This window comes from Oncorhynchus clarkii, chromosome 27 (assembly GCF_045791955.1).
Source record: "Oncorhynchus clarkii lewisi isolate Uvic-CL-2024 chromosome 27, UVic_Ocla_1.0, whole genome shotgun sequence".
In the NCBI taxonomy this organism is placed as follows: domain Eukaryota; kingdom Metazoa; phylum Chordata; class Actinopteri; order Salmoniformes; family Salmonidae; genus Oncorhynchus; species Oncorhynchus clarkii.
Window position 1 is genome coordinate 23,359,162 of NC_092173.1, and position 16,645 is coordinate 23,375,806.

The 16,645-nt window shown below is 40.5% G+C and overlaps 1 protein-coding gene across 2 annotated transcripts; it reads right to left on the minus strand.

Moving 5' to 3' along the window:
- Positions 1-1,813: 1,813 nt before the first annotated feature.
- On the minus strand, positions 1,814-15,432 carry LOC139386023 (gamma-sarcoglycan-like). 2 transcript variants are annotated; one of them, XM_071131406.1, is made up of 8 exons: positions 15,049-15,432; positions 11,391-11,588; positions 7,843-7,947; positions 6,938-7,025; positions 6,012-6,128; positions 4,852-4,924; positions 4,586-4,709; positions 1,814-2,037 (listed from the first exon to the last, which is right to left on the minus strand). In XM_071131406.1, the coding sequence occupies exons 2-8, from the start codon at positions 11,583-11,585 to the stop codon at positions 1,870-1,872; spliced, it is 870 nt and encodes a 289-aa protein (XP_070987507.1). In that variant the 5' UTR covers positions 11,586-11,588; positions 15,049-15,432; the 3' UTR covers positions 1,814-1,869. The 2 variants fall into 2 exon arrangements, with proteins under 2 accessions (XP_070987507.1, XP_070987506.1); XM_071131405.1 differs by having other exon boundaries at positions 11,391-11,585; positions 15,049-15,393.
- Between the last annotated feature and the right edge of the window lie 1,213 nt (positions 15,433-16,645).

A 16,645-nucleotide genomic window follows, 5' to 3' on the forward strand; every position in this document is an offset into this window, starting at 1 on the left:
GAATTATAATGATGGTAGGGAAATAAAAACATTCAAATGTAGACCTAATGATAAAACAGTTGCATTTGCTATTGGTAAGGAGATTGCAGCATGTTGTCTAATATTTATTTGACTTTTATTATATTGGCCTAAATCATAATCATATTGCAGGATGTCTCCTTTTCTGACATAACTGATTTCAATTATTCCCGCTATGCAACAAATAGTAGGCTACCATTTATCAATCGCTAATTAAATAGCCAAGCATGCTCTAAAGTAAATAGACCGGTAGCCTTGATAGTATGTGACAGTAGGCTATGGGTAGGCTACAGTATTGCAGTGCAATAGTATTAGGAGTGCGACATGGGGCCTATTTAATTTCAGAGCCTATACCAAGACAGAAGATAGAAACACATTGATGTATTGATAAACAAAATATAGAACATTTGAGAGAGTGTTGAAAATACATGCTTGCTGTTCCTGTACACTACCAGTCATTGCACTCGTTAACAATGGCTCCAGAAAGTACCTTCCACTTCCTTCAAACTGCAGCAGAGACATCCAAATCGTATCCATGAGTGCATCTGACTGGGTAAGTAGAAAAAGTTGCCAAAATGTCGCACTATCCCTTTAATTTTCCATTATTACAAAGTTATTACTTATAATACTGATTAGTTTGACTATACTCTAAACCCCAATATAAAAATATTTCACACAGTAAATGCATACATTTAAAAGGAAAAAAAACAGTGGCAGCTGGTGAACTGTGAGATGAAATGAAGTACTTGGGAAAACAGTAACTTTTAAAATCTCGAGCAACAGGATCAGATGTATCAGATTGCTCAATGTTGCATAATGAATGTGTAACAAACACATTCAACTGTACCTCTATTTTCTACTCCATTTCTTAGACAATAACTAGGTTGTATTTGTACTAACTATATTATACACTTAGTATACAAAACAATAAGAACACTTGCTCTTTTCATGACAAACTGACCAGGTGAATCCAGAGGAAAGCTATTGACCTCTTATTGATGTCAAATCCACTTTAAATCAGTGTAGATGAAGGGGGAAGACAGGTTAAAGAAGGATTTTTCAGCTTTGAGACAATTGAGGTATGGATTGTGTACGTGTGCCATTCAGAGGGTCAATAGGCAAGACAACATAATTAAAAGTGCCTTTGAACGGGGTATGGTAGTAGGTGGCAAGCGCACTGGTTCGTTTCAAGTACTGCAACGCTGCTGGGTTTTTCACACAACCGTTTCCTGTGTGTATCAAAAATATTAGGAAGGTGTTCCTAATGTTTGGTATACTCAGCTTATCTACAGACTAGATCATATAATGCTTTTCTGCTCATATGCACAACATATTAATACACTAAGGGCCGGTTTCCCAGCCCCAGATTAAGCCTACACTAAAAATCACTTTCAATGGGAGATTCTCCATTGCAGACAAGGCTTCATCTGGGTCCAGGAAACTGGGCCCACACAAAGTCCTATATTATTGCATATAAAAAAAACATATTGCATAGGATTTAATCTGTTAACCAGCTCCTTATTGCCCAGCCATAATACCATAATTCTAAAATAAACAATCTCAACTCAGTGTAAACATAAGATGGTATCAACAACTATACTGCTTATTGTGGTATAAAGTTGTCATGTCACTGTTTCAGTTACATAGTAAAATGGTCTCAAATTTAACCATGCACCATGAAATAATTACTTAGGAGGATATGTCTGCAGTTTAACTGGCAGTTTTGTTCAGATATGAAAAGTTGTGGTTGTTTGTTTTGCCTTTTTGAGGATTCATATGAAAGTGTTTCAGAGTACCCAATATAAAGGCATTTTTATTCACCAGGGTATAATCTGATGCCAAAGACGCTCACTAGCACTCTTGGCTTTCGCTGCACGTGGAGGTGACCCCGGCCTTGGACAGGAACAGCTTTCCGCTGGGACAAACACACACTTCGTAGAGTCCCTGAGCGTTTCCAGACACACCTCCTTGTCCCAGGGGGAGATTAGGCAGACGCACCGTCTCGGCATCCAGAATCACCTACACAGACAACACACAACAAAGGGCGTGGTCAGACGCACCACTGCTGGTGCAGTGGGGCAAAAAAGTATTTAGTCAGCCCCCAATTGTGCAAGTTCTCCCACTTAAAAAGATGAGGCCTGTAATTTTCATCATAGGTACACTTCAACTATGACAGACAAAATTAGAAGAAAAAAATCCAGAAAATCACATTGTAGGATTTTTTTATGAATTTATTTGCAAATTATGGTGGAAAATAAGTATTTGGTCAATACCAAAAGTTTCTCAATACTTTGTTATATACCCTTTGTTGGCAATGACAGAGGTCAAACGTTTTCTGTAAGTCTTCACCAGGTTTTCACACACCGTTATTGGTATCTTGGCACATTCCTCCATGCAGATCTCCTCTAGAGCAGTGATGTTTTGGGGCTGTTGCTGGGCAACACAGACTTTCAACTCCCTCCAAAGATTTTCTATGGTGTTGAGATCTGGAGACTGGCTAGGCCACTCCAGGACCTTGAAATGCTTCTTAGGAAGCCACTCCTTCGTTGCCCGGGCGGTGTGTTTGGGATCATTGTCATGCTGAAAGACCCAGCCACGTTTCATCTTCAATGCCCTTGCTGATGGAAGGAGGTTTTCACTCAATCTCACGATACATGGCCCCATTCTTACCTTTACACGGATCAGTCGTCCTGGTCCCTTTGCAGAAAAACAGCCCCAAAGCATGATGTTTCCACCCCCATGCTTCACAGTAGGTATGGTGTTCTTTGGATGCAACTCAGCATTCTTTGTCCTCCAAACACAACGAGTTGAGTTTTTACCAAAAAGTTATATTTTGGTTTCATCTGACCATATGACTTTCTCCCAATCTTCTTCTGGATCATCCAAATGCTCTCTAGCAAACTTCAGACGGGCCTGGACATGTACTGGCTTAAGCAGGGGGACACGTCTGGCACTGCAGGATTTGAGTCCCTGGCGGCGTAGTGTGTTACTGATGGTAGGCTTTGTTACTTTGGTCCCAGCTCTCTGCAGGTCATTCACTAGGTCCCCCCGTGTGGTTCTGGGATTTTTGCTCACCGTTCTTGTGATCATTTTGACCCCACGGGGTGAGATCTTGCGTGGAGCCCCAGATCGAGGGAGATTATCAGTGGTCTTGTCTTGTCTTCCATTTCCTAATAATTGCTCCCACAGTTGATTTCTTCAAACCAAGCTGCTTACCTATTGCAGATTCAGTCTTCCCAGCCTGGTGCAGGTCTACAATTTTGTTTCTGGTGTACTTTGACAGCTCTTTGGTCTTGGCCATAGTGGAGTTTGGAGTGTGACTGTTTGAGGTTGTGGACAGGTGTCTTTTATACTGATAACAAGTTCAAACAGGTGCCATTAATACAGGTAACGAGTGGAGGACAGAGGAGCCTCTTAAAGAAGAAGTTACAGGTCTGTGAGAGCCAGACATCTTGCTTGTTTGTAGGTGACCAAATACTTATTTTCCACCATAATTTGCAAATAAACTCATTAAAAATCCTACAATGTGATTTTCTCATTTTGTCTGTCATAGTTGAAGTGTACCTATGATGAAAATTACAGGCCTCTCATCTTTTTAAGTGGGAGAACTTGCACAATTGGTGGCTGACTAAATACCTTTTTTGCCCCACTGTATACACGCCACTGCTGAAAAACATACATATACAGTACTAGTCAAAAGTTTGGACACCTACTCATTTAAGGGTTTTTCTTTATTTGTACTATTTTCTACATTGTAGAATAATAGTGAAGACATGAAAACAATGAAATAACATATATGGAATAATGTAGAAACCTCCAAAAACTGTTAAACATATCAAAATATATTTTATATTTGAGATTCTTCAAATAGCCACCCTTTGCCTTTATGACAGCTTTGCACACTCTTGGCATTCTCTCAACCAGCTTCATGAGGTGGAATGCATTTCAATTAACAGGTGTGCTTTGTTAAAAGTACATTTGTGGAATTTCTTTCCTTCTTAATGCGTTTGAGCCAATCAGTTGTGTTGTAACAAGGTACGGGTGGTATACAGTAGATAGCCCTATCGGACATCTCTGGAGAGACCTGAAAATAGCTGTGCAGCGGCGCTCCCCATCCAATCTGACAGAGCTTGAGAAGATCTGCAGAGAAGAATTGGAGAAACTCCCCAAATACAGGTGTGCCAAACATGTAGCGTCATACCCAGGAACACTCAAGGCTGTAATTGCTGTCTAAGGTGCTTCAACAAAGTACTGAGTAAAGGGTCTGAGGGGTATTCTAAAAAACTGTTTTTCCTTTGTCATTATGGGGTATTGTGTGTAGATTGATGAGGAAAAAACTATTTGAGAAATTTTAGAGAAAGGCTGTTACGTAACAAAATGTGGAAAAAGTCGAGGGTCTTAATACTTTCCGAATGCACTGTACATTTACATTCCACTAGGGGACAGCATCGCTGCTATTTATAGATATCAAGGCCAGTAAGTAAATGTACATGGCTCTGTCACATGTAGTGTAAAATATAAGTACAGTACTGCCAGTCAACAGCAAGTAAATCACACATTGCCTCACCAGTCCTTCACTGGAGTGCAATAGAAAATCCATGTTAGATGCAGCCTCGATGTTCCCGGCCAGTGCTTTGACAAAGACTCCCTTTGGTGCATCCATGCTGAGAGAGCGGGTTGGAGACTCCAGCCTGGAACACACAGGAGAACATCAGTTTGATCAATTCCACATATGACTGTGATAAAACAATCAATAAACTGATTGGAATTAAGAGTTCATATTTCATATTGGCCTATTCCAAGATGTCAACGGTTATGGGATCCAGCATCTACCTCAAGTCTTTGAAGGGCTCAGCTTTGAGCAGGGGCGTCTCTACAGAGTGTTCAAACAGGGCACCTTCTAGACCTAAATAAAAGCAAACACACAAGGTGCTCCTTATTAAGTTGATAGTCAATTATAATGAAACATCGTTGGTGTTACCATAGAGATACAGGTTACATATAGTATTCTATTTAATTCTGCTATGTACTGTGAGTGGGTCTACAGGTCCTGGCAGTCAATTGTTCCCCTGGGTGCTTGTCAACTGGTGTTAGTGAGAGGATGACATGTGCACTGGCTCAGAGTCACCTCCAACCACCAGACTTGAAGGAGAGAGAGAATGTTTGCAGTGCTTTAATCATTGTGGTTGACAGCTCCCTTGGCTAGCTAATTACATCTTTATTACCACCAGCCTTTGCCAATCGTATGTTACCATAGCACGCAAATATGCTCACCTGACATCACACTATAGAGTCTCACTAGGTCTGATAGTGATATTGTAACAGTATACACATCTTTAGCTTTGTTCTGTTTGTGCATGGTTTTCTGGCCAAGGTTGTGTTAACTTTTGCTCAGTGTCTTGCTAAAGTGAAATGACCGTCACCGTTCAGCGGTACGTCAGGCTCCAGATGTCCGAGACATAATGAAGCTATCAAAGGACACTCTCTTCAGCTAATTACCCCACACAGCACGAGGGCACTGACCTCCCATCAATACTAAAACTGGACACAACAAAGAGATTTAGGCAAAATAGACAACTTGAGCATACAGTCTATAATCAATTGGGTGGACTCTGATATGTTTAACTTCAGTTCTTAGTTACTGTAGCTTCAATTTACGTTATATTATAAATATACTTTAATTATAAACCAACAAATTAAAAAGCAGTGTTTCCGTCACCTTTCCTGTCATTTTTAGATGAATGAGCTTGACTTTCAATACCTTTTCAAGGACAACTTCGCAGAAAAAGTAAAACTGCTCCAGTCCAGTAACTACCATGTCAAATGAAAATGTATTACTTTGATATGTAAGAAAACACTCAGTGATTCAGTACATTGCTCTCATTAATTACAATAAAATGAATGATAACCCTGTTTGTAGTTCATATCTGTAATGCTGTATACCCATGTATGGGCTTAGTGGTGTGACACTGACACTGCAGACATGATTGTACCTGTGACACGGAGCTTGTCTGTCCCAACAACCACCTCTTTGTCATCTGCAGAAAACAGCGTCTTGGTGTTGGAGCTGATGACAAAGTTCTGTGCATTTCCCTGGGCCACATCTGGACCTAAAATGACACCAGGGAGAATTATTAGAGACCAGAAGCAGTTAAAGCTGTGGGACTGGGGGACATAGGCTTAGCATAATTGAGATATCATATGCTGTATCATTAAAACATGTACATTTTGCACGCAGCTTTAAAATTTTGATGAATTTGTTCACTTTGTCACCTCTCTCTCAGAAGAAATAAAGCCAGGGTGCCGATAGGCCTACTGTCCAACTGTCTCTGGGCAGAAATAGGCCAGTGAGATATTTAATACACTTCAATACCATTTTCTATAGAAGAACAGAACAAGATGTTCTTTCCAAACTACTTACAGTATGTCTGAGGGAGAATAGACCAAATAACTGGTCTTTAAAACCCTTAAATGTCCTTCACAGAGGGTCACATAGATAGGTCAATGCCTTTGATGGCATAATGACCAAGGATACCTAACAGTCTCGTGAAACACTGTAATTAGTTTAGTCATTTGTTACCCCTCTAATTATGGCACACTCCTCTACGAATCCCACTGGCCAGCCATAAAATGTGCGCAAATAATAGTCTCTGTAGAACTGAGGCCCCTGGTGTAACAGATAGGCCATTCTGGTACTGATGACAGAAAGCTGGGCATGGGGTATTAATGGCAATCTGATGGAATATGAAAGGGGAGATGCGTTTTGTCATTGCTAATGTTGTATTACATACAGTACAGCTGCAGGACAAGTCCATGAATTAAATTGCGGAAGTGTCCATATATCAGTTGAATTGTGCAATTTATAAACATTGCTAGCCTGCTGTATGTGTCTAGGTGTGTGTGTTTTCTGTCCACTTACCTACAGAGAGACTTCCGGTGACATCATTATTTTCATTGCGGGCATTGAGGGTGACGTTTTCAGACGAGTTCACCAAGAGAGAGGAGTCCTGGAAAAAAACAACTCTTTGGTCATCAAAAGTATCCTGTGCATGTCAGATATCACTGGACAGGACTTTAATTGAACATGGGGCACAACACAAAATTATGCATTGCCAATGAATGTTACAAAATGCATCGTTATGCTCACAGGTTCAGGTATCTGGTCTTCATTCATACCTTTCAGAAAGCACTACTGAGTTACAATAGGCTAAAGAGATGCAGCCTATTTGGGCAAGTCTTGAAAAGCAGGTTGTGTATAATGAACACTGAATCTAATTCAAAACTGTCGGCTTCAGTGATGAAAGTGTCAGTCCATAAATGGTGAATACATTGCCTTTTTAATGAAGCTCAAAGATAGAGTGGAGGAAAACACAGCACAATGAGGAAAAACCATAAGCATGTTGAGCACTGCTGCAAAGTGTTACCATCTGCTGCTCGATTGCACACCATTGACTGTTTTCCACCACAAATATCCAGGAGGTAAATAAGGAACTTGCTACACTGTACATCCACAGGGACTGCCAAAGCTTATTGAGTAAGACACATTTCCCAACTACGCAAGAGAACGATGTCAAAATACAGATCATCTGACTATACCTCAGGACAGTTGTTTGATGTAATTGCCCAGCGTTTTTAACAGGAAGCGATCCTAGATTCAACAAACAATCAACTTTGATTTCTATGGATTCCTGACAATGAGTCAGAGCTTGGGAAAACAAACCACTTTAATCAACACAACCCTATTGGACTGGGTATGAGTGTTTGAGGAGGAGGAGGAGGAGGAAGGAAGAGGAGAAGGAGGAGTGTAGGAGCCTGTTTGCTTACCTCTCTGGAGTGGATCTCTTGGGCGTAGAGAGGAAAGAGGAACTCTGACTCGCCGTCCTCAAGCCTCACTCCGTCCGATGTTACTTTTAGGTGTCCCATCCCTTCCTGCAATGACAAGCAGAAAGAATTAACTCAGCAAGGCAGTGCACAGGGTCCTACAAGAAATTCACTCCGTAACCATGACCATACTGTGTCTCCAAGGATTTCTGTGACACCATGTGTTGCTTCTAACTCTGGATGGTGAGTGAATCTATTTTAGGTGATGGTCTCTGCTGGGTATAGTGTTGGGAGTTAAACACACTGCAGTGAATATATGATTCATAGCACCCCAGGCAATAGTGACTTTGATAATGATCTAGTGTGAAAGAAAAGCAAAATCTCTGATTTCAATTTCACATAATAACTACTTCTCTCAGGCTATATTCCAAAAGTACGGAGGAATCATGAAATGTGTATAAAACGAAGCTTACTGTGCTAGAGGGCGAATGTTGGTTTTTATTCATCCCACCAGGCAGCCATTGGATGCCAAGGATAAGAGACATGTGGCTATACCCCCCAGGACTGAGGGTAAACTCAAACTAAAGCAGCAGAGATCTATGTGTTTGCTCTGCCAATGCAGTCACTACATTCCCAGGGTGTGTTGTGTTGTTTCAGTAACTCCTAAGCCCTATTTATACCTGGTGCTAACATGTGTCCTTTGTCCTGATCTTGTCTAAATTCTAATTGTGTCTACACATGGTATTAAAATGTGTCTGCTATCTGTCCACTGTGTCTGCATTGTGACCTGATTTCCTGGTCTCTTCCTTTATATAAATGATTTCACAGCTAAATAGTATGTATTTATTGTAAGACACATATTGATGTAATCAGTTAATGGTTCCACCTGTCAATGATTTTAGAGTGCGGAATAATGATGATTTAAATGGTTTCTCTGTCCAGATCTGTCTACACTTGTAAGATATCCAGACACAATGCGTTTTCTGACTACTTCCGGAGGGTGGCAGGATGATCTGATCACAATCAGATCAATGTGTCTTTTGATTGTCTACACCTGTCTAAAACTGTGGGTACAATAAGAATGTGGACAAAATCAGGACAAAGGACGTAAGTTAGAAGCAGGTATAAGCCGGGCTTCTATCACTTTTAAACATTGCTTAAATTGTAAATCAATGCAATATTAATCAAAACAGTTTTGGCCTAATACATTATCACATCATATTGGCTATATGCTTGGCCTGACAATATTGTTCTCAGACCATATTATATTTCAAAACTCGAGCTTTGATAACAAAATAGATTAGTTGTTGTATCACTTGTGAGGCACAGCTGAGCATACATTGAAATAAGTTGCTTTTTATTTTACTGAACTGATAGTACCTGCACTGGATGGTCAGTCTCGGCGGAGGGAAGGAGAGAGCAACAGAGGATCCGCCTCTGCTCTCTTCTTTCCTCCAGTTGAGTGACCAGAGAGGGTACACCTCCTCCCATTGATGGCGAAACTCGAATCGCACCGCATTATTTCTGCCTCATGGACAAATTCATGTTGTTCCTATGACCAGAGAATGTGAAATATTCCTCGATTTTAATATAGACAGGAGGAGCTGCTAGTAATACAAAACGTTGGCCTGTCGATACACTTGGCTACTAAGAGCCAATTTATGTTTGATCAGAAATGAGGTCGTGGCGCCGTATGGATGGTGTGACGCAAATGCAGAGCCTCCCGAGGATTTTTTTTTAACAATGCAGAGAGGGCTCAGTCAAATATACTTATAGCTAAAATCAAGATAGACCACAGCCTGTCGTTTCAAACGGGAACAAATTAGTCATAGTGGGTAGAACAAGCAAGGAGGGGCAGAGCCAAGCACGGGCTAGAGAGATACTATTGGCGAGTTTTAGAACGCATTCGCATATTTCATTTAGGGAACGCCTACTCTGAAGTGCGCGTGTGCAATAACTCAATTTGCGTTTGCACTCCTGAACAACGCAATTTTTTAAAACGTTGGCGAAGGGGACATTCTTCAAAACGTAGTTCACTCTGTTCGTAACAAAGTGTAGTTTCGGGAACAGAAAACTGTATTGAGATCAAATGTTTAATCGAAGAGAAAATGTGTAGAATGTCGGCCAAAATCCATCTCGTTCCATCTTCTCCCACTACCGCCCCTGTATAGCCGTCGCAAGATCCACTTGTTGATTGATGCTTATTTATAAAACCCTCTTAAGCCTCAAACCCCCTATCTAAGATACATACTGCAGCCCTCGTCCTCCACATTCAACACTCTGCCAGTCACATTATGTTAACGGTCATCGCTTGTCTTTTAAGTTCGCTGCAGCTAGCGACTGGAACGAGCTGCAAAAAACGCTCATTCAAAGACTCAATCGCGGACACTCTTACTGGCAGTTGTGGCTGCTTCGCGTGGTGCTGTTTTCTCTACCTTCTTGCCCTTTGTTGTTGTCTGTGCCCAATAATATTTGTACCATGTTTTGAGCTGCTACCTTGTTATTGTCATGCGTTGCTACCATGCTGTGTTTTCATGTGTTTCTGTCATGCTGTTGTCTTAGGTCTCTCTTTATGTAGTGTTGTCTCACTTGTCGTGATGTGTGTTTTGTCCTATTTTATATTTATGTTTTAATCCCTGCCTTGTCCCCGCAAGAGGCCGTCATTGTAAATAAGAATTTGTTCTTAACTGACTTGCCTAGTTAAATAATAATATCAAACTCTTGTGGGTCGTGGAACCTATAGGCACGGTGATTCGAGCTATCTGATTGGCTATTCTTGTCAGCCTGGTAGGCGGAGTTTGTCAATACAGACAAATGAAAAGGTTAAATGGGAACACGCTGCGTATCCAGCGCGCAGAGCTTCTAAATCAAATGCACCTTCCGCCAAAAAGCGCAGTCGAATAAAAATAACAATAAAGGAGCGCAAAATCCTTTTATCGTTTACTTTTCTACAGAAATGTTAGGTGATCTGACTAGGAATGCCTAGAAGATCGACCAGTCGATCGCGATGGACCGGTTGGTTGACCACTGTTCTAGAGCATCTTCATAAATCTACATTTGCATCTGGAGGGATGTTTCTTTGTTTCATTAACAAACATTTCTAATTTTTCATTAATTCAGGAATAATATTATATGGCGTTTTGTCCATACAACCACTCCAAAATATTGCTTCCTGCCATCCAGGACCTCAATACCAGGTGGTGTCAGAGGAAGGCCCTAAAAATTGTAAAAGACTCCACCCTAGTCAAAGACTGTTCTCACAGCAAGCGATACCTGAGCGCCAAGTCTAGGTCCAAGAAGCTTCTACCCCCAAGCCATAAGACTCCTGAACAGCTAATCAAATGGCAACCCAGACTATTTGCACTGCCCCCAAAGTTTTATTTTCTTAACTGCATTGTTGGTTAAGGGCTTGTAAGTAAGCATTTCACTGTAAGGTAGAATTTGATTTGATTTTAAATCTGTCTGTAGTCTACAGTAAAGGTCAGGTAACGTGTTATTAATGAACTAGAGCTAAGCAGTTTTTGGAGAGCCATGTCAGTGACCCAACATACCGTGTTAAACCACATGACCCGGAGGATCCATATGGTAAGGGCAAAGTTCACAGTGAGGATGATAATGAGCAGCAGGACAAACAGGTAGAGGCAGCGCTTCCTCCAACCGTAGATCCCGATCTTATAGATTGAGTCAGGGACCGGGGCAGGGACACTGCTGTCCTGGGTGGTGTTGACATACTGCTCCCTCACCATCTGCTGGGGAAAACACATGGACAAGAAAATAGGCAGTTTAGATCAATGGACATGTATAGTCAGTCAGACAATACATTACCCTGAAGTGGCAGTTATTTAAAATCATCATCATCATCATCATCATGCATCACTTGCTTAGTTAAATAAAGGTTGAATAAATCAAAATCTACTGGAATTTGCTTCATATTATTAGCAACCATGTACAGTACAATGCCTGTTCTTATGACTCTAAACACCTCCGTCACTAATGATCAGCTGGATATCTGTCCAGAACACATGGAAAACGTGAATATATTTCTGACATCTCAAAGATGGCTAACAGCAAGAGAGAGAACTCCTCATTCCATTGGCTTTAGTTTTAAAGTCCAGCCCCTATACTGTAGAACTGAACAGTGTGATTCTTGTGTTCTATCGGAATGCACACTCATATAAATCAACAGTACCAGAGATATAAATGGCAAAGGCTTTGCTGCTTCTTCATATTTATGTCATATAAGAGCAAAATTATCTCATTTATTGACCAGTTAGAGCTTTTTTTTTCAAGCATTCTACTCTTCTGTAAAGGGTGGATTAATGATATGACACAGAGACATAAAAACCCCAGTAATATTTCTAAAGGATGCGCTGAGAATATAGTCTGAGGGCTGAGCACAAAGCCATAGCTTTTTTGCCCTACAATAATGGAGCCAGGGCTGGTGTCACATTTAATTGATTAATCAACGTTGATACTTTCATTCAAGTCAATGCCTGAAGAAAATTAATTGAGTTGTAGGCAGTAGCTAAAAAAATGCCTTTCACAAACAATGACAACGAAACAAGCCCTTTCACCAAATAATCTCCACACTGAATCCTAGAATCGTGTTTAACACTGAGTGAATAAAGTATATACAGACACCATGATTAAATGTGACTGATAAAGGTGATACAAATGAATGAATTTGTTCAATTAATTTAATCTCTGTCAGCACCAGTGGAGGCTGGTGAGGGGAGGACAGCTCATAGTAATGGCTGGAATGGAATTAATGCAATGAAGCATTCCATTCCATCTACTCAATTACAGCCATTACTATGAGCCATCCTCCCCTCACCAGCCTCCACTGGTCGACACCAATACTGCAAAATATTTCACACAACATAGTTTCTGTATCATCCCAGTTTCCCCAAGATCTGCTGTTAACTTCATACTGACATTAGCTTGTTGACAAAAACTAAACAAATGGTAAACTGACTGTCTGGTTGATTTGTTTCATGCCAGTGTGGAATGGAGACATAGCAGCTTGGGTGATTTACATATGGACAGATGCTCTGCCTCATTGGAGGAGTAAACATGGTCTCCACCATGTTTAAGGAGCAACTTTTCATTGTGATCTATAATTCTTTCCTGACATGAACAGATGCTAAGCTAGTACAGCACCTCCGTGTAATTTGGCTGGCTCCCAACCAATAATAATAAGGTTAGACCTACCTGGAGAGGCTGGGGAAGTTAACTGGCAATGTGTGGCACTATTATAGCTCTTTGTTTTTATTATAAATCCTAATTTTTGTTTTTTTAAGACATTTTTTACTGAATGCCACCATGTTGCTCCCTCAGCGATATATCTTAGTGACTATATCAAAGGTAGATGGATTAATAGTATACATGCTCCCTACTTGGGTCCGTCCCCTAAGAAGAGATGTTTCAGAGAAGATGATAAACGCCTAGTCATTGCGTATACAAACAGCTTGTTTCCTGCTGTTACCATAAAAATGCAAACTTGCAAAGGCAGCAAGTGTGTTGGCATAAAGGATAGAGAGTATCTCTCACCACCAGGTCCCATCTTTCCCCAGGACCTGTCACACTGTATCCACAGACTAGCAGTGATAAATAACCCTTATTCACACAAATTATGTAGCAAAAAAAACTAACCCAAGGAAATGTGGAGGTAATCTTTGTTGTGTGGTATGTTTTTTTTTATACCAATGCTCATTTGTATTATTAATTGGACTGAGTCATCAGAATAAATCACAATGACAAATTGGATTGCAACAGTTCCCAAAATTGGTTTCCTCTTGACCCATCTTATAGTGAATACAAACTGCAACTAACTGAAAAGAACCATCCACACAGGGCTTATACCCTTTCTTTATAAAATGGTACCATATAATATAAATTAGAGATGCCCATACAGTGTGTTAGCAGTATGAATTTAAGAAAGTGCATACATGTGCTAAAAAAAAAAAAAAACACTGTAATAATACTCTATAAAATGCCAAAATTAATAATAAAGGTTAAATAACTGAAATGTTAATTGAGGTGTTAATGAATTTTCTTTCCCTAATTAATTTAAAGAGGAGAATTAGGAGGAGAGCTACTGCTAAAACAACAGCGTGGGAGCAGCCTGGTGGCAGAATTTCTTGAGGTTTTCAGGCTCCAGTTTCAGCGTGCCAGCCCAGCCACAGACCAATCTTACCATAGCAACCCAAATAAACATTCCTTAAACAACCTCACCACTGGACCGCAATGGAAAGAATCCTCCTCAGCTAATGTACTTTAGGAAACAAAATGCTAGTCATGTCACTTTCACAGAACACAAACCTAGTCGTTGAACGTAACACTTTATGAGGCCTGATCACATGAAAAGGGTTTTAAAACTAATTTAAAAAGCCCAATAAGACTTCACTGTCCTTCTATTATGAAGAGTATTGAGTTCACCGTATAGACTTTTAACATTGCTTTTCATCTTGGGGCCCTTGTCCATTAACCTCAAACCAGTGATGCTACGATTACTGCCATGTTCAGTCACCTAACGTTGACCTGCTCAGGTGCCAGCAGAACTTCCAAATCCCCACAGTGAGTTAGCTGGAGGATATTCACATAAAGACTGCTGAGGGGAAAAAACAATACTCAGGAGCTCAGATGGTAGCTGTCGGAAAGAAGGCGATCGAAGGCCAAGCCCTTTTAGTTCTCTGCTAAGTGTTTTGTCTCGGTCTAAGCTGCTGTGTCCATGTCTCACATCTGCTGTAATGCTTCCACTTCTAAAAATAGGGCATAGCATTGGGTTCTAAATTTAAAAAGAGCCACAGGACATAACATGAGTAAAACTAATCAACAGAATATGATACAGTAACAAGGGAAATTAACTGAAATTGTAACAAGTACACTGACAACTTTTTTCTGTCCCCCAATATTCTTGACCATGTATGGTAAAATTATTACAAGCACATGAAACAATAGTTCTGGGACAATAAATCCACTTACATTGAAATTCAAGTGTTTCTTTCTATAAAAATTACACATCTAAAATAAAAAAGTGAAAACAAACAAGCAAAACAATAAGGACACCAATGTCACCACCAATCACAAGACAGGTCAAAGTTTAGACTGTGAAGACTTGAGTTTAAACACTAGAGTATTCAAAAGCTGCAGATATTCACAGAGCACTGACTAGTACAGTAGCAATGACAATGAGAGCATGTTGCCTACCTTTGTGTGCTGAGACAACGAGCTCCCTCTCCAGTAGCAAACAGAGCTCTTCTGAAACAGCAGTAAAAGGGGTAGCAGCAGTGGATCCCTTGCCTCGGATGTCTGTCAGGCGTTCAACAGCTGCGTGCCATAAATCTAGCCATGGAACTGCCCCAACTAATCACCATGAGACGGCGCTCCCACTTCCTGCATATCAAATGTGCCTCTCTCTCTACCTTGGGCTTCCCTTATTTTGATTACCCTCTCAAATCATCTCTGCGAGCAGCCAACGCTCATTGATACAGCAGGGTATCTGTGACTCTGGGAAATATTTTCAAAAGTGTCGAGGTGGGAAATCAGTTGTCTGGAATGTGATGTGCCCTTAGCTTCCATGAATACCAGTGTGTCACTTGCAAAGCATGAGCTTGAGTCTAATTTAAGAAGCTTCAGCTATAGCTTTCACTTGGGAGTTTGGCAGTAGTCTTCTTGACAGCTTCAGTATGACAGGTAGACCTGGTCGATCTTGTGGAGGGCTGTCAGGAACAGAAGAGACAGACAGGCTACAACTACATCATGTATTAAATACTTACGCTAAAACATTTTGTTCTATTTACATTATGTTCCACAGGAGATTAGTGGCACCTTAATTGGGGAGGACGGGCTTGTGGTAATGGATGGAGCTAAATAAGTGGAATGGTATCAAATACATCAAACACACGGTTTACATGTGTTTGATGACATTCCATTAGCTCTATTCCAACCATTATTATGAGCCGTCCTCCCCTCAGCAGCCACTGCATAAATTTGTATTGCTATCTTTTATTTGTTATTGTTGCATTGTCGAGAAGGAAGCTGCAAGTAAGCGTTTCTCTGGATGATATATACAACGCGTATTCCATACATATGACTAATACAACTTGTATTAATAGATAGGGGCGTTACTGTAGCAGAAGTTGAAATGGAAGCAGTGTGGGGAGTTTGTTATGCATAGAGCTTTGTATCATTTCACTGAACCTTGATTCATACTACTGTCATATATGAAGACATGGCAAATTGCTACCAACAGAGATGGAACAGTAACAAAATACAAACAGTCCATATGCTAATCTGTTTCTAGGTCAAATATTTACTTTAAATGCATTTCTTGGTCATTTGACAAAAAGGTTATTTGCCCACCCAGACAGAGAAAATGTTTACCACTACTCAACACAAAGTGCCATCTGATTGGATGGTTTATAGTTTGCAAAATGAACAGATATAGAGAATAAAACCCAATGAAAGATCATTTAGTTGCTAAGACAAAATTACATGTGAATATTAATGTGACATTTAACCACTGTTGCATACAGTTAACCATATAAATCAATACGTAAATGGGAGAAAAATTAGGGAAACAAAAGTTATTGTGCTCTCATAGGCGTGATGCCAGAGGACCCGATGGTGGCAGAAGAGGTTGAGCATCTGTCAGTGTCCCGCGGACTATTATTTTCCCCCCATCGCCGCTCAAGGTAGTGCTGTGCAATGACAAGCGGCAGCATCCATCAGTAAGCTACCCCGCGTCTCACCCACCCCCGGCTCAAGCCCCTAAACTGAAGCAGAGAAATTCATTTATTTCATG